This window comes from Brassica rapa, chromosome A06, assembly GCF_000309985.2.
Source record: "Brassica rapa cultivar Chiifu-401-42 chromosome A06, CAAS_Brap_v3.01, whole genome shotgun sequence".
In the NCBI taxonomy this organism is placed as follows: domain Eukaryota; kingdom Viridiplantae; phylum Streptophyta; class Magnoliopsida; order Brassicales; family Brassicaceae; genus Brassica; species Brassica rapa.
In genome coordinates this window covers 27924544-27948796 of record NC_024800.2, presented here as the reverse complement: position 1 = coordinate 27948796, position 24253 = coordinate 27924544, and the positions used below count along the sequence as shown (strand labels likewise).

The 24253-nt window shown below is 34.1% G+C and overlaps 5 protein-coding genes across 11 annotated transcripts; 1 reads left to right on the top strand and 4 right to left on the bottom strand.

Annotated features, from left to right (window-relative positions):
- Window positions 1-312: 312 nt before the first annotated feature.
- Window positions 313-5992, top strand: LOC103827813 (protein ROOT HAIR DEFECTIVE 3 homolog 2). 2 transcript variants are annotated; one of them, XM_033272344.1, is made up of 23 exons: window positions 313-928; window positions 1042-1210; window positions 1324-1390; window positions 1492-1594; window positions 1698-1768; window positions 2075-2138; window positions 2206-2271; window positions 2349-2396; window positions 2466-2528; window positions 2641-2697; window positions 2789-2947; window positions 3030-3098; window positions 3186-3277; window positions 3364-3442; window positions 3548-3713; window positions 3843-3967; window positions 4053-4315; window positions 4404-4500; window positions 4577-4747; window positions 4963-5067; window positions 5156-5250; window positions 5358-5454; window positions 5528-5992. In XM_033272344.1, exons 2-23 carry the CDS (start codon window positions 1051-1053, stop codon window positions 5804-5806), a joined length of 2496 nt encoding a protein of 831 aa, XP_033128235.1. In that variant the 5' UTR covers window positions 313-928; window positions 1042-1050; the 3' UTR covers window positions 5807-5992. The 2 variants fall into 2 exon arrangements, with proteins under 2 accessions (XP_033128235.1, XP_009101619.1); XM_009103371.3 differs by having other exon boundaries at window positions 317-928; window positions 1034-1210.
- A 31-nt stretch (window positions 5993-6023) lies between these two features.
- On the bottom strand, window positions 6024-8764 carry LOC103827812 (CBBY-like protein). 2 transcript variants are annotated; one of them, XM_009103370.3, is made up of 11 exons: window positions 8422-8762; window positions 8268-8314; window positions 8083-8146; window positions 7723-7771; window positions 7556-7624; window positions 7383-7444; window positions 7217-7297; window positions 6880-7034; window positions 6688-6772; window positions 6434-6577; window positions 6024-6346 (listed from the first exon to the last, which is right to left on the bottom strand). In XM_009103370.3, the coding sequence occupies exons 1-11, from the start codon at window positions 8685-8687 to the stop codon at window positions 6244-6246; spliced, it is 1125 nt and encodes a 374-aa protein (XP_009101618.1). In that variant the 5' UTR covers window positions 8688-8762; the 3' UTR covers window positions 6024-6243. The 2 variants fall into 2 exon arrangements, with proteins under 2 accessions (XP_009101618.1, XP_033128297.1); XM_033272406.1 differs by lacking the exons at window positions 8083-8146; window positions 8268-8314 and having other exon boundaries at window positions 8422-8764.
- Window positions 8765-9018: 254 nt separating this feature from the next.
- Window positions 9019-12908, bottom strand: LOC103827811 (cyclin-T1-5). 4 transcript variants are annotated; one of them, XM_009103368.3, is made up of 7 exons: window positions 12649-12908; window positions 12075-12348; window positions 11628-11709; window positions 11149-11283; window positions 10871-11046; window positions 10630-10781; window positions 9019-10529 (listed from the first exon to the last, which is right to left on the bottom strand). In XM_009103368.3, the coding sequence occupies exons 2-7, from the start codon at window positions 12299-12301 to the stop codon at window positions 9598-9600; spliced, it is 1704 nt and encodes a 567-aa protein (XP_009101616.1). In that variant the 5' UTR covers window positions 12302-12348; window positions 12649-12908; the 3' UTR covers window positions 9019-9597. The 4 variants fall into 4 exon arrangements, with proteins under 4 accessions (XP_009101616.1, XP_033128255.1, XP_033128256.1 ...); XM_033272364.1 differs by having other exon boundaries at window positions 12075-12340; window positions 12649-12899; XM_033272365.1 differs by having other exon boundaries at window positions 12075-12336; window positions 12649-12899.
- Window positions 12909-13809: 901 nt separating this feature from the next.
- On the bottom strand, window positions 13810-20337 carry LOC103827810 (protein NUCLEAR FUSION DEFECTIVE 4). 2 transcript variants are annotated; one of them, XM_033272363.1, is made up of 4 exons: window positions 19287-20337; window positions 17558-17968; window positions 15433-16373; window positions 13813-15362 (listed from the first exon to the last, which is right to left on the bottom strand). In XM_033272363.1, exons 2-4 carry the CDS (start codon window positions 17864-17866, stop codon window positions 14894-14896), a joined length of 1719 nt encoding a protein of 572 aa, XP_033128254.1. In that variant the 5' UTR covers window positions 17867-17968; window positions 19287-20337; the 3' UTR covers window positions 13813-14893. The 2 variants fall into 2 exon arrangements, with proteins under 2 accessions (XP_009101615.1, XP_033128254.1); XM_009103367.3 differs by lacking the exon at window positions 19287-20337 and having other exon boundaries at window positions 13810-15362; window positions 17558-18304.
- A 246-nt stretch (window positions 20338-20583) lies between these two features.
- On the bottom strand, window positions 20584-24228 carry LOC103827809. Its single transcript, XM_009103366.3, has 2 exons — window positions 22364-24228; window positions 20584-20839 (listed from the first exon to the last, which is right to left on the bottom strand). The coding sequence occupies exons 1-2, from the start codon at window positions 22443-22445 to the stop codon at window positions 20631-20633; spliced, it is 291 nt and encodes a 96-aa protein (XP_009101614.1). The 5' UTR covers window positions 22446-24228; the 3' UTR covers window positions 20584-20630.
- Window positions 24229-24253: the final 25 nt, after the last annotated feature.

Genomic DNA, 24253 nt, shown 5'->3' with positions numbered 1-24253 from the left:
CAGAAAAAAAAATGTGAGTGGGGTTTTGTATTCGGTTTAGTTAAATTGGAATACTGGTAAGAATCGGTTTAGTTAAATTGGAATACTGGTAAGAATCGGTTCATTGAAACGTTTAGGTGTTTTCATAAATTAATTAAAAAAAAGAAGAGAAATATGGAAATAGGGCCGGAACTTTTAACCGGAACCGTTTACCGAACCGGATCTGATCCGAAATGGACCGGTTCGGTTTCAAATATGGCCATATTATCCGATGGGTCATTGCTTCTATACATGTGGGTATCGGATACCCATTTAAACCGAAATAGATATCATAAAATCCAGAATATTAACTCAAATCCAGATTGGAAAAGTGCTTATGATATCACCTGCCTATGTTACCACCAGATCACTTATGATATTTTAGAGATTCGAATCCGGGTTGGCCACACTAAAAATAGAGTATGTAACCATTGAATCACTTCAATTTACGCATAAATCATTGTATTTAGTAAATATGTATGTGATTTACATAATAAATGGATACTCGATACCAATTCAGAACCAGTGATATTCGAACCAAAATCCAAACTGAAATCTACTAAGTACATATTGGATAGAGAATTCATTTATCCGAAAGATCCGGATTCGAGTGGATTTTACCCGAGGTTTGATCCAAATATCCGAAGTCCCGGACCTATCTGGAAACATATCTTCTAGGCGTGAAGCCAAATAAAATAATCTTCAAAAAATAGTAGAAAAATCAAAGTTTATTCTTTTTAAGGAAATCAAAGCAAAGCAAAGAAAAGAAAGAGACAGAGAAACTCGAGAAACAAGGCTTCGTATATTCCTCCTACCTGCAATCTAGGCGCTTCTTCTATCTCTTTCTTCTTCTCTCTTAATCTTCTTCAGCTGCTGCAACAGTTGTGAACTACCAACACCGAAATCGCCTGTAAGAAAACCAAAACTCCTTACTAGCTTATACTCTGCTTATGCATGCAACATCATCTAAAGCACCATCATGATTTTGTTTTCGAATTTGTATGACGTTCTCTAGGGTTGTAGATCATAAGGATGGGGGAAAGAGAGGAGGAGGATTGTTTCCCGACTCAGCTAATCGATGGGAAGGGTGAATTCAACGTGGAGGGTTTGGATACTTTCGTGAACAAGACCAAGCTCTCTGATTCTGGACTCTCTTACGCTGTTGTTGCTATCATGGGTCCTCAAAGCAGCGGTATTGACTTTTGTTTTCTTCTTCTTCCTCTCTTATTATAGCTAACTCCAGTTAAAGATACTGCCTTTGAATCTTTTTTTGAAGTTTTGACTTTGATTTTGGGTGATCAACAGGGAAGAGTACACTTTTGAATCATCTTTTCAAAACCAGCTTTAGGGAAATGGATGCTTTTGCCGGAAGGTTTTTGTCTTTTCTTTATGTGTCAATGCCATGTTTTTAGAGTTGAAATTTGTTTGACTTGCTGTTTTTTTTTTTTTTTTGCCTTCGTTTTTCTTTCACAGGAGTCAAACAACCAAAGGTATTTGGATGGCTAAGTGTGTTGGGATTGTGCCTTTCACACTTGTCATGGATTTGGAGGGTACTGATGGTAGAGAAAGAGGCGAGGTACGATTGGTTTAAGGTTTCACTTGCTAAGTATCTGGAGACTTGATATCTTGCAGATACTTTTATAATTTTGGTTACCTATTATTGTTGTCAATGGTTTCAGGATGACACTACATTTGAGAAACAAAGTGCCCTCTTTGCTCTTGCTGTTGCTGATATTGTGCTCATAAACATGTGAGTCTCCATATTTTTTTTGGCTCTTCTTCTGATAACTGCTGCTGCTGATGAGTGATGGTATATATATATTACATGAAAGTAGAAAGTTAACGTTCAGTGTTAGTAGAAGATAGATATAGTTTCAGATTGATCACCCCACTCACTACTTGTGCATTTGATATCCTTTCTGAATCTTAGCTCTTAAGTACTATGTTAAAAGTTAGATTTGAGTGAGCTTAGTAAAGATCCACCAACACAACATACAAGGTTTGGGCCATTAATAACATTTTTGTTAGATTATTAATGAAATAATGAACTCCGTAGGTGGTGCCATGACATCGGAAGGGAACAAGCTGCCAACAAACCATTACTGAAGACAGTTTTCCAGGTGCTTACACTTGGAACTTTATCTTCAATCAATGGCTTCGATAACATGGTCTTTATTGCTTTTATAGGTCATGCTGCGATTGTTTAGCCCTCGGAAAACAACTCTTCTTTTTGTCATACGCGATAAAACAAAGGTTTAGATTATGCAATTGAATATGATTCTTGACTGTGAAGTCATACTTCTTTGATTAACATATGCTATTTTTCTTAGACTCCAATGGAGCTGCTTGAGCCTGTTCTAAGAGAAGATATTCAGAAGGTAACACACACAGACACTCTCTCTCCCTCAGTTTCGCCCTCTTTCATGTGAGCACCGATTATACTGCAGATATGGGATTTAGTTCGCAAGCCTGAAGCACACAAGAATACACCTCTAAGTGAATTCTTCAATGTAAGTTGATAGTCTTCCCACATAGACGATGCTTCTATCTAGTTAATGTTGTATAGTTACCAAATTTTCTATCTTTTCCTTATTCTGTAATTGGTTCGATATGTGCTTGTAGGTAGAGGTGGTTGCCTTATCCAGCTATGAAGATAAAGAAAAAGTGTTTAAGCAAGAGGTATTATTCTTATATCTAAAACACGTCTCTTTTTGAAGCATCAAAGTAATCTTAAGACTGATTCCCTTGATTCATGCGAACTTCTAAATAGGTTGCTGAGTTGAGGCAGAAGTTTTTCCATTCCATTTCACCTGGGGGACTTGCGGGTGATAGACGTGGTGTAGTTCCTGCTTCAGGGTTCTCTTTCAGCTCCCAGGAGATTTGGAAAGTTATAAAAGAGAATAGAGATTTGGACCTTCCTGCTCACAAGGTCTTCCATTCACTAAATTCTATGTGGTTAAACCATGTTTTCTGGTCTTGTCACCTAATACTGTTTTGTTTATGCTTGCAAGGTAATGGTTGCCACTGTTCGGTGTGAAGAGATAGCCAATGAGAAGCTACATCACTTGGCAACGGATGAGGTATTTTTCTGTGGCCTCCTTACCTACGCTAACTTATCTTGCTGATTTAAATGGTTTGTGAGACATAACACGGTAGACTCTATTTAGACTTGGTTGGAGTTGCAAAAAGCCGCTGAAGATGGTCTGGTTCCTGGTTTCGGCAGAAAGCTTACCTCTATCCTTGAAAAATACTTATCAGAGTAAGCTCATATTGTTTTGATTCGTGAAGTATTTAACCCATAGGAAAGAGATTTAACGTAATCTTGTTTCGCTTAACACTTCTTAGATACGACGCAGAGGCAATATACTTTGATGAAGGAGTAAGAAAAGAAAAGCGTCTACAGTTGAAATCCAAAGCTTTGGATGTAAGAGTTCCTCCGTATTTGGGTTTTAATAGTGTCGTTGACTCAGGAACTGGTTACATAAGATAGTTAATGTCTCTTATTTTCAACTTTAATCCAAATTTTCAGTTTGTGTACTCTGCTTATGCTACCATGTTGGGACATTTACGATCCAATGCACTGGAATCGTTCAAGATCCGACTGGAACAGTCTCTGAATCAAGGAAAAGGATTCGCAAATGCTGTGCGGGACTCCCAGCAGTCTTGTCTACTTGTGTTTGACAAAGGATGTGAAGGTGAGGGTTCCTATTTCAGGTTTTGCTTCAAAAGTAGAGTCTCCTTGTTAGAAAAAAATTGTTTTGGCCAAAAATACAATAACGTTTTGGACTAGACTACCTCCTTTTATAAACTGTGTTTCCCATCAGATGCTGCGGTTACACAAGCAACTTGGAATGCATCAAAAGTCAGAGAGAAGCTTTGTCGTGATATTGATTCCCACGCATCTTCTGCACAGACTGCTAGACTATCTGAATTAACTGCCAACTACGAGGTTCTGCTTTGGTTCCCTCTTCATCTGATTTCTTAGCTGTCAAGTGGTCATATTAATACTTGTTTTGCGTCATGGGGTTTTTCAGAAACGGCTAACTCAAGCACTGAGTGAACCTGTCGAGTCTTTGTTTGAAGCTGGTGGAAAAGAGACGTGGCCTTCCATAAGGACACTTCTCAAACGGGAGACTGAAGCAGCTGTTACAGATTTTCTGGATGTGGTTACTGGTTTTGAGCTAGATCACGCTACAATTGATGATATGGTTCAGAATCTAAAGGACTATTCTCGGAGTTTAGTGGAGAAAAAGGCTAGAGAAGAAGCTGCCAAAATTCTGATCCGAATGAAAGACAGGTAAGAAAAAGATGAGAGTAGCCTCCTATTAGTAGCCCTTTTAGTAAGTTATCTCTGCTTGATATCAATTGTTCCAAACATATTGCAGGTTCTCAACAGTCTTCAGTCATGACAAAGACTCAATGCCACGGGTCTGGACTGGAAAAGAGGATATTAGAGCAATCACAAAAGATGCTCGCGCAGAGGTAACTTCTTAGATTTACTAGCCAAGGGGGCTAAGTTGATGTGATGAAACTCACTCTATATGTTACTATCCCATAGGCTTTGAGTCTTCTCTCTGTGATGGCTGCGATACGTTTAGACGAAAGACCAGACAAAATTGAGAGTACTCTTTTTTCTTCTCTCATGGATGGAACTGTATCCGATTCATCTTCCCACAACAGAAGCTTGGGAGCTTCTACTGATCCGCTTGCGTCTAGCTCCTGGGAGAAGGTAAACAGCATGATACAGTGACCTCTAGTTCAGTCTGGTTGATGTATATGCCATTATTATTGATGCATCACACTAAATGGAATACATAATTGAACATATTAATTAGTCCACTTAACCAAAGTTTATTCGCATTGTGGCACATGATATGGTAATACCGATGCCGCTTCCGGTTGTAGTCAGATAGAATCTACCAATGTTTGGTTTTGTGGATGCAGGTTCCTCCAAAAGATGTGCTATTGTCGCCAGTACAGTGTAAGTCTCTGTGGAGACAGTTCAAATCTGAGACCGAGTATACCGTTACCCAAGCTATCTCGGCACAGGTGATTTTGCAAGTCTACCTCAGAATTTCTGTGTGTTCTATACATAATCTAATCAACGGTATATTTTTTATCCATTTCTGGTATACAGGAAGCTCACAAGCGGAATAACAACTGGCTTCCACCTGCTTGGGCGATCGTGTTGATGTTCGTCCTTGGTTTCAATGAATTAATGATGCTCTTGAAGTAAAGTCCATTATCTTTGTACTCCTTCACATTTCATTCCAGATTCTCCATAAAAGTGTTTCAGCTACTTGTTAGATTCATTGGCGTGTTTCATTTTTGTGGAACAGGAATCCTTTGTACCTCTTAGGCCTGTTTGTGGCGTTTTTACTCTGCAAAGCCTTATGGGTCCAGCTTGACGTTCCTAGAGAGTTTCAACATGGCGCAGTAAGCACTCATTACTCTCAATTGTTTCAGACACAAGACATTATCTTTAACAGCAGGTTTCCTGTTATGATAGCTTGCTGGAGTACTCTCCATCACATCAAAGTTTCTTCCAACTGTTATGAATCTTCTAAGAAAGCTGGCGGAAGAAGCTCAAGGAAAAACAACTCAAGGAGTACCAGAATACTCAGCTTCCCAAAGCTACAGACACCAATCTCCCTCGCACTCCATCTCAGAATCTGTCTCATCAAACATATCATCATTGGCTGATGATGATGCAGAATACTCGAGCCCTGCTCTGGCTCAGAGACGAAACACCAGCAACGTCCGAGAAACAGAGATCTCTGAAATGTAAACCAACTTAGAAGTGAAAGAGTTACCATAGAAGAGTATGGGTCGGTACTGTAGTTTATATATAGCTGATGTCGAGACTTGGAAACGTAATCATATCGAACAAAACCTTGAAGAAGTAACTCAAGTTTTTTAAAATCTTGGTTAGCTATATAACCAACTTATGTTTCCTTGAAGCTCAATTTGTATATTCTCTGGCATTCTTCTTACGCTAGACAAGGAAAAAAAAAATAGTAGAGCTTTGGAATCTAAAATAGACATTAGTTTGAGAAGAAGCTTGTTGATGTCTGAAAACTAACCTAAACAGTACATTACAAAGAATCAAATATGTTACAGCAGCATGTAGCAGCAATAGATAAAATATCATCAACCTGAAAACTTCACCAGAAATAAACAAACACACGACGGTATCATCTGAGATAGCTTTCTTGAATTGTTTCTTCAAGACTTGATCTTGTGCCTAAGTTTTTGAATAGTCAAGTCTGCACCTCCAAACCCATCCATTACACCTTTTGCCGATGGAAACTCACCTCTTGCAGTTAAACTAGCAGAAAAAAAAAATGGAGCAAATGAATAATGCTCCAATAAGCAACAAAAGAAATAAAAGGAACATCCAAATCAAATACCAAACCTGCTTCTCATGACCACACAAGGCATGCCTATCATCTTTGCAGCAGAAACTCCAGATTGACTACCAGCAACAAGTACACAGTTTCTAACAGGTAACCCAGTATACTCTGCAGCAGCACGCAAAGCAACAACAATTTTCTCCAATCTAGAAAAATAAATAAACAAATAAAGAAAACGAGAAATTATGTTATTGTTTATGTTGAAGTATTCAATTGAATTTAATTTTTTTTTGTACATAAGAAGAGAAAGTTCCACCTCTCAGATGAGCTTGTGTCAATGTCCACACTTAGCTTTAGCATCGATGCAACTTCTTCTGCTATCCTCTGTTTCTCAGCGGATGCTAGTCACAAAAAAAAAAAGTTTAATAGCATGAGATTTTTACTGCAATCACAAGACAAGATCTTAGATCAAGAGTACTTGCAAACTGTCTCCGAGCTCTATCTATACCTGCTTTTTTTACTTCCTTGACTAGTTGCTCCTCTAGACTTGAAGAAACTCCTTTGCCTAGAACAAGTTGTCCATACATACTCTGTTCCACCTCATTGTCTCCGATAACCTTCACATTTGGAAGTCTTTCTTCGCCAAGCATCTCGACAATGGATCTGTTAAATACTCACATCAAAAGGACAGAATAACAATCAACATAACCGAGTAAAACTCTACGTAGGATTGTGCTTATGCTAGTGGATTGTTTTGTAAAGACAGGAGGGAGAATATGTATAGGAGACTAATGAGCTTAACTAAAATTCCAGAGAGAATTTGTTTTGGGAGCTTAGCTACTTACAAGGCTACTTTGTCTCCACTCTTGAAGTAGGCTGTTACGATAGCAATGGGTACTTTCTCTGTGTATGCATTATCGATAAACCTACACAAAAAGATTCAAGCACAAGTAAAGAAGAGTCTCTACTTTTTTGTTTCAATCTAAAAGAGGCATATCTAAAGAGACTCACTCTTGGACTCCAGTCCTCAGAGGTAAGCTTTTCGACATCAGAAACTCATCCATGGCATTTTTCTGTCAGCAAAACAAGTTGAAGTTAAGCAATTGGTGGAGTTATCAGACCTTAATTACCAAGAGAATAATACTTAGCTGAAAATAACATCATGTTCAAAGTATTAGTGCAACCTTTTCTCGCAATACACTTTTTACAAAAGTGCCTTTCTCATTGGTTGGCAAGGAGGAAGGCCATCCAATCTGAAAAGAGGTAGTAGATATTATACAAGAGAGAAGAAAGAAGCGTAAGCTGTCGCATTACGCTAATGACACTCAAGCAAAATAACTGATTAACTCACCTGGTTGAAATACAAAACCAACATTTTCTCTTCATCAGCAGCACCTTTTCTGGAAATAATCAACTAAATTTTAAGACAAGGAAATGCAATTGTACAATGAAAATCTAATCGTCTATGGCTCATGTCCAAGTGAAAATAGAATCTAAAACAGTTTGAATACAGCACAATCATTCAGCTTAGTATCTAATAGACTTGTATAAAGATTAAGACCCTCTAGAAACAGATATGATAAGAAACAACTTGGTTCTCTAAGGTCACATATGCAAGAATAGAATCAAATCTTAAGCATTTCAAAAGTAAACTTCAAGAAACAAAAAGCCAACTAGAAGAACACACAAGTCACATAGGTGTTATATATACCTCAAAAGGTCTGCATAAACTGGTTCAGGCCAGTTAGCACAGTCAAGGCCAAGCTTTTTAAAAGCTGTAAATTCACAAATAAGAGAGAGGCAACACCATCAGAAGAAAAGGAAAAAAAGAAGACAAATCATAACTACATTGAATGCCTGACGATTTTGAAGAATACTAGAAAAATGAAGACGCACCTACATTGAAAGCCTGGCGATTACTAGACCATGTATCAATCATTACCCTGAGAACCAAACAAAGACCGAACTGAATCAAAAACAAGAACTTGCTCCAGTTCATAGAATCTCATCATCACAAAGTTTGAAGCTTTGCTTCTTCATGGGAACTTACCCATCAACCTCAAGTATCACGGCGAGTTCTTCAGATGGGTTAACATCATCTCGGCTGGCTGATAAGCAGGGCGCGGAGGATCTCTGTCTCTGCAGTCGGAGGCATTTTCCGAGAATCTGGGATCTTTCTGGGCAATCAAGAAAAGCCAAGGAACTTGGTCGTGGTCTTCTTCCAGTGTCGTGTGACGAGTGAATAGTGAAAGGAGGAGACTTTGTGCAAGAAGAAAGCTGGAGGTTGTTAAGGATCGAACGAGCAGCTATTTCCATGGCTACCTTCTTCTTCTCTCTCTGTGTTTCTGCTGATTCATACCATTCAATGATTTATTGTTATTATTATTATTCTTAGCAAAAAATAAATCACTGATTTTTATTTTATTTTTATTTTATGATTCTTCTACTTTTTGGTCTTATCTTCTTCTCTTTTTGAATGCTAAGTCGAATGATATATTATTTCTTTCAACATCACTTTACTAGTAAAAGTGATGTCTTTTATCCAATATAATCAAATGGTATACTGCAGCAGATCCCTGGTTGACTAATGGTATTCACTCAGACCAAACTCAAATCACATTTAGAAAAATTTGATAGATTCATTACATAACTCGCTTCAATAGCGTACAACTGTTTCTATTTAACATGAGATACAACTTAAAAAGATACTGTAATAACAAAATCTTGGAGAAGCTATCAAAAGCAAAATCAGTTAAACAACAAAGATGTTAATCAAAGCGATTGTGGCCTTGACCACAACTTACACTTCATCTGATAGGGGTATCTCAGACAGTGACAACTCTCATCTTACCATAGTGGAGGAAACTTTATCACGATGACTATACTTAAGCAAATGGAAGTATAGAGTTGCCCAGCGAAAGAAAAATGCAGGTGATATAATGCATAGTTTTTGTTCAATAGCATCGAGCGTACTTATTAGAAGGAAGCTTGATTAGCTTCTCAACATCCTTTTAGGATGATGAGTCCTCGTTCAAGCCGTTGGATTTTATAAAATGCCACAAATAGATATATAATCAAACATTAAAATACACCGACCACGGTTCCAACAACTGAACCGACCCATGTAGAGAAGTCAAGTTCACATGGTTGGGCATCAAAGTGCCACAGGTCTTAGAAAGGCCATAAGATTATATCAAGAGTAGCAGTTTTTAATAATCATTACCTCTCATGAATGGTTGTTCTCTTGTGAGCGTCTTCTGTGCTCTCTATCACCATGATGACTACTACCTCTGCTCCTCTTATGGTCTTCTTCACCGTTCTCACTATTGTGGCGTCTCTTTCCTTCTGTCTGCTTTTCAGGAGGGCTACTTTCCATTTTTCTCTTTCTGCTATGCACTGGGGAGACATCGTTTACCATTTCACCTTCTTCTGCATTTTTAACTCCTTTAACATCTCGAATCTCACCATGTTCTGCACCCATGAGATCAGAGTTCTCTGCCTTTGGCCTGCTCTGTGCATTCCTTTGCTTCGCCTTTTCATCCTCAACAGCTAGTTCCACATCTTCCAATTCTCTTTCAATCAGATCATCCTCATCCATCACATCCTTTTCCCTCGTTCTTTCACCGAGCAACTTCTTAGCCTTTTCTCGCTTTGCCTTCACCTTATCCCGAAGCAATTTCAAGTCTTTTGGCGATTGGATGATTGGGGCATCACCTGTTGTTTCAACCTTTCTAGATTTAGGAACAGCGCCATCATCTTGAAGCTCTCCACTCTCTCTTTCTGAATTCTCCTTCCCAGGTCCATCAGCTAAAGGTCTAGAGTCATGAGCTGGATGATTTTCATGATGCGGGCTTTCTTTTATTTCTCTCTTGATCTCCTCTTTGTGATCAATACTGGCATTAGCTGCCTCCCCACCCCTATTATCGTTGTTCTGACTCAAGCCGTCTTTTGATGAACCCCCATGATTATCAGAATTTGAATGTTCGTGGGTTGAACGTACTGATGTTTGCCTAGAACCAACATGATCATCGGTTGACGCTCCATTTCTGGAGCCTGGCCGATGAGCTGACGCTCCAGCTACACTACTTTCGACTTCGCTTCCTTGAGATGCAGGGACACGGTTTTGCTCATAAAGCTCAAGCATTTGGTTGCTAACATCTGAAAGATACAAAAGGCGATCACTCTTGAAATCATATTACAAACAGGTAATGCAAGTCAGACAATGAAACAAGAGCAGTCATATTCATCATCTACATACCCTCTAATTGTCGAGGTGTGACATCAAACTCTTGCCACCAAACCTTCTCTCCATCTGATGGTAACTTCACTTTAAGGAACTTAGCCGCAAGAAAAATTGCACCAGCCGCAATGTGATGAGGCTTAAATTGCAGGCAGAGTGATGTCCGCAGACTGCAAGCCAGTTTGCATTGTATGAAGAGGAAAATACAAAGCACATAGAAGTAATGGAAGCTTTAGAAGAAAATAGCACTTCAACGTACCCATCGTTAACAAAATTCCACGCAACTTGGGCAAGAGCATTCTGCGCAACCTTAAATTTCTTTATTGCTTCTACAAGCGGTTTATAAGGATGATTAACATTGAAGTCAAAGCCTAGTGTAGAGAGTACTATTTTTTCTCCATTTAATATAAGCTCTTTCTGTTGCTCATATACTTCCTGCAGAAGTGATATACATCAGATATGGGGAAATCCCAGATACTTTTAGTTTAGCTAAACGGAGGCAAAAGATCTGAGAAGGTTCATTAGTGTGATGATTACCTTTTGCTTGATTTTCTGTGCAGCACCAGGATCCTTCTTGTTTATGATCTCATAGGATACAAAAATAACTTCTTTCAAGGGGTGTGGAGTTTCCTCAACCTTTCCAGCAAGGAACATACATACGGTTGCAATTGTCTGTGAAACCAACACGAAAAAATTGCTCAGTATCTAATCTATGTATTTTTTTCCTGCTCTAAAAGTATAAATCAGCACTGACAATCACAATTCATACACCATGCATAGGATAAGAATCAAGCTAAATCTGTATCAAAGTCACAGCCAAACTATCTGTTCACAGAGAAGTGTACCCTCTAGAACTACCAAGAAAAATGCCAAGGAGATGGAGCCAATATATACAAAAGACTACCAAGGATCCAAGAAACGGAAATACCTCGGATTCCACACTACAGCCTAGAGATTGGAATAACACAGACTAAAGCCCATTTTTAAAAGCCTCAGGTGCAAAACAATAAACTCACCCTTCTGTCATTCTTTGCATGTGATTGGCGAAAGAAGAATCGATGACAAAAGATAATCGCTGTAGCTATTGTAACCTGAGGACTGTTCGGAAAACTATATCAGCCACTTTAAATGAGAAGCAAGTAATTTGAAAGCCTTGAACAGTACAGAAATCATGACTACCGGGAGTAAAATTCAGACAAATGTGACAGGAATGTTTTCACCATGTCAATGAAAGAAACATTGAGATAAAATAAACAATAGTCACTATCTTTTCCCTTGTATTCATGTCAGTCAAAGACACGCTAAGATAAAATAAAACATCAAATTACAATTATATTAAACCTAAGTGTAAAGGGGTAAGTAACTATATTCTGAACACAATGTTGATGGACAACTCGGGACAATTATAATGCCAAGCAGTTCAATTTAAAACAAAAGTAAGATGAAAGAAAAAGAGCACTTACACTTTGAGTCTCATGCCCAAGTCCTGGAGAAATGTACAGTAGGATTTACGGAGGTAAGTTTCCTTCTTCAAGTCAATACCATCCAGCCTCGAGGGTGAATTTTCTTCAATTTCTTTTCTTGCAAAGTACCAGCGGGAACCCTCGTCTTGCTTTTCATGAGAGTTCCTGGAGTGAGATGAAACTCCACTCTCATTGTACGAACATTCCCCAGCTAGTACTCCAGCCATTATTGTATCTTCTAAACTCAACTATTATCCCAAACCTGGCAAAAAATCTTCACAATTGCACTAAGAAAAATTAGCTTTGACTAAAAGATGTGTGAAGAACTTGATAAGGCAAAATCTCATCACTAATTAGATACATTCGAGTAAAAATTCAATCTTTATTGTGTTTTTTTATGCTCAGAAGACGAAACCATGCCGATAGAACTAGCAATTGAGGAGGGACAATCAGATCCAAAGGGAAAATTTAAATGGAAATTCAATTGATGGTGGGAAACAAAAGAGACCCAAATCCATAGAAGAAAAAATTCAATTAGAGTGAGTAAACGAAGGAATGAATGGTAGATACTTACCTTAACCTGCGATGAAATTACTTATCGAATTGCAGGAGGAGGAGACGAAGAAGACGTGAATTGAACGAACCCTAACCCTAGAAGTCGCGATAAACGAAGGATAGGGTTGAAATCAAAGAGTCTGACTGACCCAGAGAAGCTGAGACAGATTCACTCTTTCCTTTTTCAGAATAAAGGAAATTAATAATCATTTTCTTTCGGGGTTGCTAATCACCTAATCGTTTTCTTCTTTACAGCATCTCTAATCTTATCTTCTTATTATATAAAGTAATGTTTTACTAGCTCCATACGCTTACATATCAGAAAGTCTAGCTCCTGCACTGCGTCACTTGTCTTTGTATTTGTCATAATTAATATAAATTTATAAAACTTTTATAAATAACTAGTACATATTTAAAAATATTATAGTAATATTAATTAATAAAATCTTACACTAAAATATAAAATTATAAATAAAAATACATCATTAAATATCAAACTATAAGCAAAATAACATATCATTCCATAAAATGATTTTCGTAATGCTCCATCTTCAGTTACAGAAAATTTATTTGCAAAATATTTTAGAGGTTTTAGAGCAAATTTACTAGTTTTTTAGTGTTGTTTTAATATTAAAATATATGTAATAACTATATCTTCATGTATCTGTTTAAAAGTTATTTTTATTAAGTTTCTTTTCTAATATTCTTGTTGTCTAATTCTAGTTTTAAAATATTAAATCTTGTTTTTAAATTTATTTAATTTATGTGTAAAATTTGAATTTATGAAAATAAAATTGAAATATTTTTGATATACAAAAGTTTTAATTTTAAAATGACAAATGAGAAAATACTTAAAAATCATAAATGTGACGTGTAATTAATTATAAGAACCAAAATGCAAATAAAAAAATGAAACTTCAAATTTGAAGTTTTGAGTAGTGAAACTTCAAATACAAAATTTTACTTCTTAAGAGGATCTACAAAAGGAACTTTATAACTTCAAATATAGAGTTTTTTGCTCTAAAAAAAATTTAGAACTTTAAATTTAGAATTTGAAGGAGTGAAACTTCATATTTGAAGTTTCTTAATTCAAAACTCCAAATTTAAAGTTTCATCTTTTATTTGCATTTTGGTCCTTATAATTAATTACACACCACATATATGATTCTTAAATATTTTCTATTTATCGTTTTAATCTTTAAAATTTTTGTATATCATAAATATTTTAAATTTATTTTTATAAATTCAAATTTTACACATAAAATTAAATGAAAATTTTCAAATAAAATTTATAATATTTTAAAACTAGAATTAGATAACAAGAATATTACAAAAAAAAAACTTAATAAGAAACTTTTTAAGAAGATACATGAAAACATAATTACTACACAAATTTAAATATTACAACAACAAATTTTCTCCGGAACCTCTAAAATATTGTCAAAATTTTGTTTGTCACCGAAGATGGAGCAATACAAAAATACTTTTATGGAATACTGTGGTATTTTGTTTGTAGTTTAATATTTAATTCTGTATTTATATTTATAATTTTATATTTTAGTGTAAAATTTTATTAATTAATATTAGTGTAGTATTTTGTATATGTGCTAGTTATTTATAAAAAAATTTTGGATTTATCATTATGATGACAAATATAAAGATTGCAGTGTAAATTATAATAATTTTGAAGTTAAATTTGAAATTTTGCTTTTGGAGAAAAACAACTTGAAACTTCAAAATAGAGAGTATTTTTAAAGATATTCTAAAATCCAAAATTTGAAGTTTTGAAATTCCTTTTTGAAAAGCAAAAAATTTCATATTTAAAGTTATAGAATTTCTTTCCAAGATTAGAGCGAAGATGGATATCACTAGAATTATAAGGCTTGGACTGGCATAGCGAGTGAACTCGCATGCTTATTTTCTTGGTTCGTGGGTCTCACTCCATCCAAGAAGTCGGTGTGTTACATTTTGGAGGACTTCAAAGATTTATTTACTATCTCTCCATTCGTCAGGTTAATTCAGAAGTAAGTATTACATGTTGCTTCCAATGCCCTCAAAGTTACAATTCCCCATTCCAACTCACTGATTCACTGACACAAAACACAAAACTGAAAGCCTTCTTTATGTCCCTAAGATCTCTCTTTCTTATTATTGCTGCCAAAAATAAAAATATCAAAACTCGTGTGCACTAACAAAGCTCTGCACAAGTTTTTGTCGTCATTTTCAGCTTTTCCTTCAATATAACACGATTGAAGTTCAAATTTTCAAGAATAGAGCATGCTTGAAGCTATCCGATCTTGTTCAAAACGTTGATAGGCTCTTCTAGTTCTCAGAAACAAGACAACACTTGAGCCCAGCCCAATCACCGACAAGCATCCCCACCACACAAACGTTAGGAAATAACAGTCTCGCCCCATACATATAACGGACCCGGTCTTTGACCCAGCCGTGCTATGGGATTCATAGACCAAAGCAGCTAAGAAACCGTACACCAACGATCCTATCGGTATGTTTGTGATGAGGATGTTGTGGTTAACCCCGACGCTGTTGGGTCCAAACAGCTCAGACGTTATGGAAACAGCTGCTGCGAAAATGAAACCGGAGCTTAGACCGATTAAAGCTGTTCCTGCTTGTAACGCTGACAAACTCCCTGATGATGCCAGCAAGAAAAGAGCGACTGTGGTTGGGAAAAGAGCAACGGCTAGCCACCCGGTTCTAGCGAAATAAAACTTCCTGCACAATTCAGTAAGATCATAAATCTTCTCAAGATGCTAGAAACAGAGGAGTGCAAAAAGGGACTTACGCTCTGATATAGTCTGGTGTTGCTGAAAGCAACCGACCAAAGAATGAGAAAGACGAATAAAGCGTGACAAGAGTTGTTGTCTCAGAGCTTTGTCCTAAAGATTGCGCAATCTGTCCGAGGTTGTTGCTATAGACAAGTCCAATCGTGCCACCGCAAAAATAAGCTATATAGTAAAGCCAGAAGTCTGATCTGCACAAGAGCAGATACAGAGGATGTTCTTCTCCAAGCATTCCAAGCTGGTTTCTTCTAATGAGATTACTGCAACAGGATCTGTTGTTTTCATCTTCAATGAAACTCTTCTGAACAGGAGTAATGGCTGTTCGCAGTACTACATCATCGTTCAGCAACTGATAACCGTCGAAGCTAGCTTCACGTGTGACCATTCCTTTATGTATCTCAAGCTCATCGACATCAACAAGAATGAAACCAGAACCTTCTAAACGGAAACTGGAGTGGACTTTGTGCAGATACCAGTTACGAGCGTAGACTAGACCAGGAAGGCATAAAGGGAGAATCAAGAGAAGAATCGATCCACCAAAGAGGAGACGAGCTGAGGTTACACCAGAAGTCTTCGAACCAAAGAGAAGCAGATAAACACCGTTCAAAACCGCTAATATGTTGAGCAAGAGAAACATGAAAGAGTCTCTACGAACTCCGTCTGGTGGGAGAGGCTCAAGAGGCGGTTGGCGAAGAATAGGGATGAGAGCAGCGAAGGAGACGATGAGAGGTATAAGGGCGTTTAGGAGAAGGTATAGCTGTGTGGAGATAGGGTTGATTGCGTTGTAAGCAAGAGTGTATAAGGCAGCACTAAGGCCGTTGAAGCTGACTGTGAGAGAAAGTGCAAGTGATCTGTTTGCAGGGAAGTTTCTGATGCAGAGCACAAAGCAGACTGTGTTAAACCAGCAGATACTTAGCCCAGCTAGTAAACAACACAGAAACACCTGCCACAACATTACAGAAACCATACTTAGCCATAAGGAGTATCTGAGACCATGTCACAAAGTTAAAAATCATTTCTCCCAAGAAAGTAAAAAGTTCTTAAATTGGCTAGGCTCACGGCTAGATAATTCAAATAATTTCCTACAGCAATAATACTTTTTATGCGAATTCAATATTATATTCATCACAAGACAGAGATCCTCCACTGTAAAGGAAAAACAGTATTTAAGTATTTTTTGGCGACAAAGAGAAAAAATATTAATATATACACAAAACAAAACTAAGATCCGATCACAGGAAACTATAAAAATTCTCTGTATAGTCATCAAATCCAAGATTAAGCCGAAACAGACCAAAGAGAATCACGTGCCAGCAAACAGTCAAACGCAACTTAACTTCTAAACTACCAATCCACCAGTCAACTATCAACAAACCTTCAGAAACTTCCAAATCTTGTTTTCGTCTCATGTGCAACCAAAAAAAAATTATAATATAAAAATATGAATACTCTAATAATACGTAGTTAACATGAAGCAAACTACTAAAAACACTACTCTGATTTTAATATATTAAGTCACAAACAACTGAAACAAAATGAAATATATACACAGAAGAGTTTCAAAGATATAAGAGGCTTTTAAACATGTTCCCAATCAAACTCATTCCATCTGCGAAAACACTAAATCATTTTTATCATAATGCTAAGAGTCTTTCATCAACATGGTTCATATTAATTACTCTCTCTGTTTCATTATAAGTGTCGTTTTAGATTTCGGCACACGGATTAAAGAAACAATTAATTTTGTACATTTCCTATAAAAAAACATTATTACCTATACAACTAACCATATTTCAACCAATAGAAAAATAAATTTTACATTGAAAATCGAAAAAGACACTTATTTTGTAGGGAAAAAAATTCTCTAAATCGACACTGAGGAAGTATTTATCTTTGATAAATTTCTTATATTTCTGTAAATATTGTCAAGAAAAATGATGTTCTTTATTAATCATCTATCTACAAAGCTGAAGAAAAGGCTACATTACTTAACGCTGAAGAATCAAATAAATGTTTCAACAATCAAGATTAGCTTATAACAATAACTAAAAAAAAATCGAATTGATTCACCGATTAAAACAACAGAGACATATAATAAAAAATGCTTAAAAGAAGAAATGATTTTACCAGGATGTACGGCAAGGAGATAACGTTAGTGATGACGAGCCACTGGACACCATACCCAACGAATCCCATTGTCGCCGCAGCGAAGAGAACCGTCCAGAGAGGGAAATACAAAAGCGCGAGCCCCGACGACCAGCCGAAAACCTTCCCGAGATCGGAAGCCACGGCGAGGTAGTTCAGCTGCACCTGAGATATCCCTAGAACCGATTTCAAATCCGACGAGTACGTCGAGAAATCGAAATTGGTGCCAGTGAAGGCTTGAATCCAGATCGTCGCCACCAGAATCATCCATTTTCGCGACTGTCCCGCCATCTCTTTCAACTACCACCACCGTCGTCTTGGTAATCTCCGAGGTTGGTTCCTTAATCACTGGAGATGATTGTTTTTTATTTTTTGTTAGCTGGTTTGTAGAATCTGAGAAAAACAGACGGTTCAAATATATTTATAACAAAACAAAACAGAATAAACGAATCATCATATACAGACAAGAGTGTTGTGTATTGGCTTACGTGGCGGTATTTCATATGAGGTGTAAACCGAGTTGGAATCAATTTTATTCGGCAATCGAATTTATTTGGTTTTTTATTTTGGTTTCGAAATGTCTACTACGATTTCGGTTTGGGCAAATGTCAATAATAGCACATTTTACCTTTTGAAGTTTATGTCTCAAAAATAGTACTAGAAGGAGAAAGTCACAAAAATGACATTCATTAAAGGGTAAAATATCCCTAATACCCCTGGTTTAAATTAAAAAAATAAATAAAAATAAATATAAATAAAAAAAAATTAAAAAAAAAAATTATAGTTTCAGATTATATGTTTTCAGATTCGAAATTTTTATAATTTTTTTTTGAATTTTTTTTTATTTATTTTTTCAAATTTTCTTTTTATAATTTAAAAATACTTTTTGAAACTGTTTTTAAAATTTTTATTTTTTATTTTAATATTTATTTTTTATAAAATTTTAAACCCTAATTCCAAAACCCCATCCCTTAACTCTAAACCCTAAGGTTTGGATTAATTAACCCAAGGGGAATAAATGTATATTTACCTCTTTAATGAAACCTATTTTTGTGACTTTGAGCCTTGAGTGCTACTTTGGGAATAAAAACTTGGTTTGGTGTTATCCTAGTCTTTTTCTCTTTCGGTTTGGTATTATATTAAAAAGTATTGGAGGATAATGATTTATAGTTTTTTTTTTTTTTTGAAACACTGATAATGATTTATAGTTGAAATATAATACTTAAATTAATGGGCTTATTTGCTAAATAGCCAAAAAAAAAATTAGATTTTGAGAGAGAGAGTAGAGAGAAATAGGAAGAGAAAGTAGGAGAGAGAGGGTGTTTTTAGTTAGTTAGTGAATTTTGTTTTTTTTTTTGTGTTTACTGGATGCAATTACCCTAAACTAATTAGGCTAAAGGTGGATCTCGAACAGCAACAAATCGTGTGAAGTAGAAGTATAAAGGGTGGCCAGCATTTAGAATTTCGTTTTCAGATATTGAAAAAAAAAAGACCGTTATCTCTTTAGTTTCGTCGGCTCCCAAACTACGACATGGTAGTTATATTTCTTATCACTTTGCTTGCAGATTTAGAAGTTGGACCGGAATGGCGGCTTGGTACTTGAATCTGTAAGTAGAGGGTCATGTGTGGTGGCGTGCAGAGCAGACTCAAAAAGTAGGTGGTTTAATGTCATTTTCTCGCCTATGTGAATTTTAGAGGTTAAGAGGCATACCATAAATCATAAAATGGATGTGTATTCGTCAGACCAAGTCAAGAGTTGAGTGTTTCTGATCCTCCCTGGTCGTCTATGGTTATGTCTGATAATGGAAGGGAGGTGCTTCACATTGGACAAGCAGAGCTTCAACTTATACAGGAGAAGATGCTCCTCCGGTTTTTGTAGGCAAAACATGGAGAGATTGAAGCTTTTCTGCTTGATCAAAAAAAGAATTCTGAGAGTCTGAGACCTATTTGTCATCACGTTGATAAATAAAAAGTATGAAACTGAACCAAAAAAATTAGTTATAATGTTGACAGTGTAAATATGTGGTGGTGGCCTATTGAAAATTGATTATTTCCAGATAATTTTATATATATGTTACATATATTAATATACTCTACAAAAATACTTTTATTTATACAAAGAGGTTCATTTCTTTATTTTACTTAGAAACAATTCCACTTAAATCTCTAATTTTTTATTAAGTTTTTAATATCCATTTTTTTGCTATCTGGTTTAATACCTTAACTAATTATTTTCATTTTAATACTTAAAACTTAACAATATACTCATTTTCATACTCAAATTCTGTTGATTTTAATAATAAATAGTAATAAATTTAAACAAAGTTTAAAATCTCTAAAACTTAAAAGAAAAATATTTAAAAAAATTAGTCTTAGTTTAAGTTTTAGGAAATAAAATATTTCAGTTTTAAGATTCATTTTTTTGTCATAAAATTTTAAGATTCATAAAAGCTTGATTTTGAATGAAAATATAATTTAGTTTAAAATTTCAGAAAACAAAATCTTAAAAATTATTCCAAAATTTTGCGATTATTTATAGTTTAGGTACTCTTATACCTAAAACTTTAATAAAATTAAAAACTGTAAAGAGATTTTCCTGAATTTTGGAGATTTTTTAAAAAATTCTTTGAAACTTATAAATATTTGATTAAAATGAGAAAAATTGGATATTAAAGTTAACACTGTTTAAAGTTAATGTACTAAAAGCAAAATAATTGGTTAAGTTATCAAACTAGAAAACAAAAAGTTTGGATATTAAAAACTTAACAAAATCTATTTAGGGCATTTTATGGAATTTTCCTTTTTTATAACAATTTTTTTTTGAAGATTTCTTTTACGTATTTTAGATATTTTAAAAAGTGCCCGTCTAGATAAGAAGAGTAGTTTAGAAAAGATATAAAATTAGTAAAAGATAAAAACACAACAAATTTTTTATTGTTCAGTAATAGAAACATATTATAAACTTGATGATACAAGATTATATAGTAGAAATATCTCTTATATTTCTGTTTTATTCAGGAAAATTGTTGAAATTTAGAAAGCATAAAGGATGAGACTATCCAATAATAGGTATGTTGGTGACTGGACCGTTGGGGCAATTGTCGCTCGGAACATAGAGGACAACACGATTACAACAATTGATGGATGGTAGATAGACATCTTGAGGATATATAAAAGCAGTCACATGTGGATTATCACTTTCTATCTTTTTCTTTGCTTCGATTCCGCTCACTCCTTTTAGCTCTGGCCACTCCACCTTCATTCCTACAAACACCAACTACAAATGCTTAATATTTTGTATTACAGATGGTATTAATTTTTTTTTTTTGAGAAAAAGATGGTATTCATGTTGGTAAATACATATTTGGTAAATACTTTTATTTGTTATTTTTCAATATTTCTACTAAGAAATGATTTTTATAAAGTTTTAAACCTTTCATAATCATTATGTTTATTTTTTTTTATTAAAAGTCATATTAAATCATCAGGACCATTGCCTAAATAAATTGATATGATCTAGTCTAATAAAAATTTATTCATTCAGAAATTCATATAATATTTATAAGTTCAATAATGTTACTAAAATGAAATTGAGTTACAACATAAAAGTGAAAGAAAAATAATACATTTTTTTATTAACACTGGATAAATAAAAATAAAAGGAAAAAGAAAGGAAAATTGTAGAAAATTATTTTATACTAACTTTGGTTTCATATTTGATACTATTAAAATAAAAATTACGATCACAAGTTTACAAATTATAGTTTACCGCTATTACTGTTATTGAATACTGTCAACTAGGGCTGGGCAAATAAACCGAACCCGAAAATCCGAACCGAACCCGATCCGATAAAAATGAATCCGAACCGATCCGAACCCGACATAAATACCGAATGGATCCTGTTTTTTGGTATTTTGGGTTATGGGTATTATCCGAACCGAACCCGGACCTAAATGGATATCCGATAGAACCCGAAACATTTAAAATTACAAAAAGAACTTCTACCAAATATGATCTTAATTATTAATATGTATCCAAAATACTTTAAGATATTATTGAACTTCTAAAATAATTATATGTTACATGAAGGTTGATTGTGGAATGTGGCGGTTGATGCCTGAAGTTTTTAGATTTTGGTTTTGTTTTTATTGAATAATGTTTCTCATTTCATGAGAACTTATTTTTTGTTTTATGATTTCATTTATCTGGTTTTCTTTCTATCACTAACTATATTTATCTTTCGCTTGATTTTGAATGATCACGTTTGATGTTTTTTCTTATTTTTGAATCGATTTTACTTATGTTTTGGCTATTAAAATATGTACAAATCATGTATTTTAAATCTGAAGAACCGATTTCATTTATATTTTAGTTACAAAATAGGTACAAATCAGGTATTTTTAAACCGAAGAACCGATTGAGACCCGAACCCGAAAGTACAATGGGTTATACCGGTTCTTTGAAGATTTACTAACCCCGACCCGAACCCGATAGAACCCGAACCGGTCCCGAACCGAACTTTTATATAACCCGAATGGGGTTGATTTTGATAAACCCGAAAAACCGAAACCCGAATGGATAAAACCGAAACCCGATTAGGACCCCGAATGCCCATGCGTACTGTCAACATTCTTTTCTTTACTAAAATTGTAAACTTAGTACTCCAAATGAAACTGACTCGACTTGGAACACAAATACTAATTAAATCTACGGTGTGATATTGATATGTTAAACCAATTGTTCGATTATCATGAGTAGAAATACTATAAAAGATACATGAACATTACCTGGGAAGTGAGACTGGCATGCCCTACCAGCACAATCACAAAAGTCACATCGGGGACCAAGAATTGGACAACTGTTTTTCATTTTGTGTTTTCACTTTCGTGAATTTCTACTTAACAAGGTAATTGATAATCTTTCTAACGATACTCTGAAACTATTTTCTCAGTCTACGTAATGATAAACTATATATAAAATCATGTATTGTTCTATCAATTAAGGAGCCTAACAATGAGTCAACGAAAATGATCAGACTGTATCTCCCAATAATGAACGAGTTAATCGTATCATATATTAATTAAAGACATTTCCCATTATTTTTAGACACAAATTAAAACAGATATGTTAGTTAATGATACGCTGATTTGATATGAATTGCGAATTATCTTGCCTTGAACTGTTAAATGATTTTTTCCTATAATGAATCTCATATATTTAACATTGATCCCTTTGTTTGTCACAAATTATTATTTTTGACTGGTGAAATGATATTTTACCATTACTTTTTGGTATAATATATTTATTTTTTTACTGGAATTGAATTTTTTTTATATTTCTACTAATATAACTTATTAACAATGATAAATGACATCTCTTAATTATTTTAAACATATTTATATTTTAATTAAATTACAAGTCATAATATTCACCAAAAAAAGAAAAAAACTAACTATATATATACTATTAGCATAACCAAATAATTTTAGTTTGTAAATTAAAAAATAAAAATAAAAATATTGTATTCATGTAAATTTATGTTAATATATCTAAATAATTGGAAATAGCAAATGGTATTTTATATTCATTTTGAAAATATTTATATGAAGAGCAAATTTCATTTTTAGATATTAAATAGTATGGTATATTTGTAGATGAAGATTAGTCATCACTAAAAGAGATATTTTTAATTAGAAGATAATTAAAAACTTGTAGATTATTTAGTGGTTTTTTAACATATTTGGAATAAATAATAAGAGTATGAAAAAATTGAAAGAATCTATAATTCTATACTATTAAAACAGAAACACATTTTATCTATTTACATATATTTAGTTCATATTATTTTGTCATATATACTAATTAATTATTTTTAGTGGTTAATATTTTCCATAATATTATAATAAAACCTTTTTTACCATATTTATAGCAACTAATCGAAACTTCAAAATATGGTTTTCAATTCGAAAATATATATATTTCTAAAATTTTATCTTAATGTAATTTGACAAATGTTCTGAATTTATACTATTAAAATATAAGCATTACTTTTAGAATAATATTGATATTAAGTGATACATAAAGAATATGTCAATGACACTAGTGAAAATGTAAATTTGTAAATAATTAAATGATTTATAAATTATGATTAAAATACAATTATATATAGACCGGGAACAGGTTAGTGCTATTTTGTTATTTTAGTATAATTATTTAAATTAGTTTGAGTATTTGTGTATTAAATGTTTACCTATATTTATTAACTCATATAATAATTTATTATAAGCTATTTTGTTATTTTATTATAATTATTTAAATAATTTAAATAATTATACTAATAAGATTTGTCCATTTAATTATTAAGATAAAATATAATTTTTATATGAGTTACTTTTTGTGTATTAAAATATAATTATTAACTCAACTATATATATATTACACATATTTAAAAGTACGTGTCAAAATCTAGTCAATAAAATTAAATGATGATCCGTTAATTTTGGTTTACTACTTGTTTAGGTGGCTTCAAGAAAAAAAAATTATTTATATATATAGACCGGGAACATTAAGCTTTCAATTTTTGACCTAAGGGAATTTTCATTGTATAGTATCTGATATCATATTTATTATTTTAAGTAATTAAAAACTGAAAACTAAAACACAAATAAGAGAGAGAA

Excerpts from the sequence above, each read along its gene's own strand:
- LOC103827813 (XM_033272344.1), top strand. The coding sequence starts at position 1,051 with ATGGGGGAAAGAGAGGAGGAGGATTGTTTCCCGACTCAGCTAATCGAT. Across the intron at positions 2,272-2,348 it reads TCATACGCGATAAAACAAAG|ACTCCAATGGAGCTGCTTGA; the intron begins GTTTAGATTATG and ends TATTTTTCTTAG. Across the intron at positions 3,443-3,547 it reads TGAAATCCAAAGCTTTGGAT|TTTGTGTACTCTGCTTATGC; the intron begins GTAAGAGTTCCT and ends CCAAATTTTCAG.
- LOC103827812 (XM_009103370.3), bottom strand. The coding sequence starts at position 8,687 with ATGGAAATAGCTGCTCGTTCGATCCTTAACAACCTCCAGCTTTCTTCT. Across the intron at positions 7,298-7,382 it reads CTGAGGACTGGAGTCCAAGA|GTTTATCGATAATGCATACA; the intron begins GTGAGTCTCTTT and ends CTTTTTGTGTAG. Across the intron at positions 6,347-6,433 it reads TGTGTGGTCATGAGAAGCAG|TTTAACTGCAAGAGGTGAGT; the intron begins GTTTGGTATTTG and ends TTTTTCTGCTAG.
- LOC103827811 (XM_009103368.3), bottom strand. The coding sequence starts at position 12,301 with ATGGCTGGAGTACTAGCTGGGGAATGTTCGTACAATGAGAGTGGAGTT. Across the intron at positions 11,710-12,074 it reads TTGGGCATGAGACTCAAAGT|TCCTCAGGTTACAATAGCTA; the intron begins GTAAGTGCTCTT and ends TTTTCCGAACAG. Across the intron at positions 10,530-10,629 it reads CACACCTCGACAATTAGAGG|ATGTTAGCAACCAAATGCTT; the intron begins GTATGTAGATGA and ends TGTATCTTTCAG.
- LOC103827810 (XM_033272363.1), bottom strand. The coding sequence starts at position 17,866 with ATGGCGGGACAGTCGCGAAAATGGATGATTCTGGTGGCGACGATCTGG. Across the intron at positions 16,374-17,557 it reads TCTCCTTGCCGTACATCCTG|GTGTTTCTGTGTTGTTTACT; the intron begins GTAAAATCATTT and ends ATGTTGTGGCAG. Across the intron at positions 15,363-15,432 it reads ACACCAGACTATATCAGAGC|GAAGTTTTATTTCGCTAGAA; the intron begins GTAAGTCCCTTT and ends TGAATTGTGCAG.
- LOC103827809 (XM_009103366.3), bottom strand. The coding sequence starts at position 22,445 with ATGAAAAACAGTTGTCCAATTCTTGGTCCCCGATGTGACTTTTGTGAT. Across the intron at positions 20,840-22,363 it reads ATGCCAGTCTCACTTCCCAG|GAATGAAGGTGGAGTGGCCA; the intron begins GTAATGTTCATG and ends TGGTGTTTGTAG.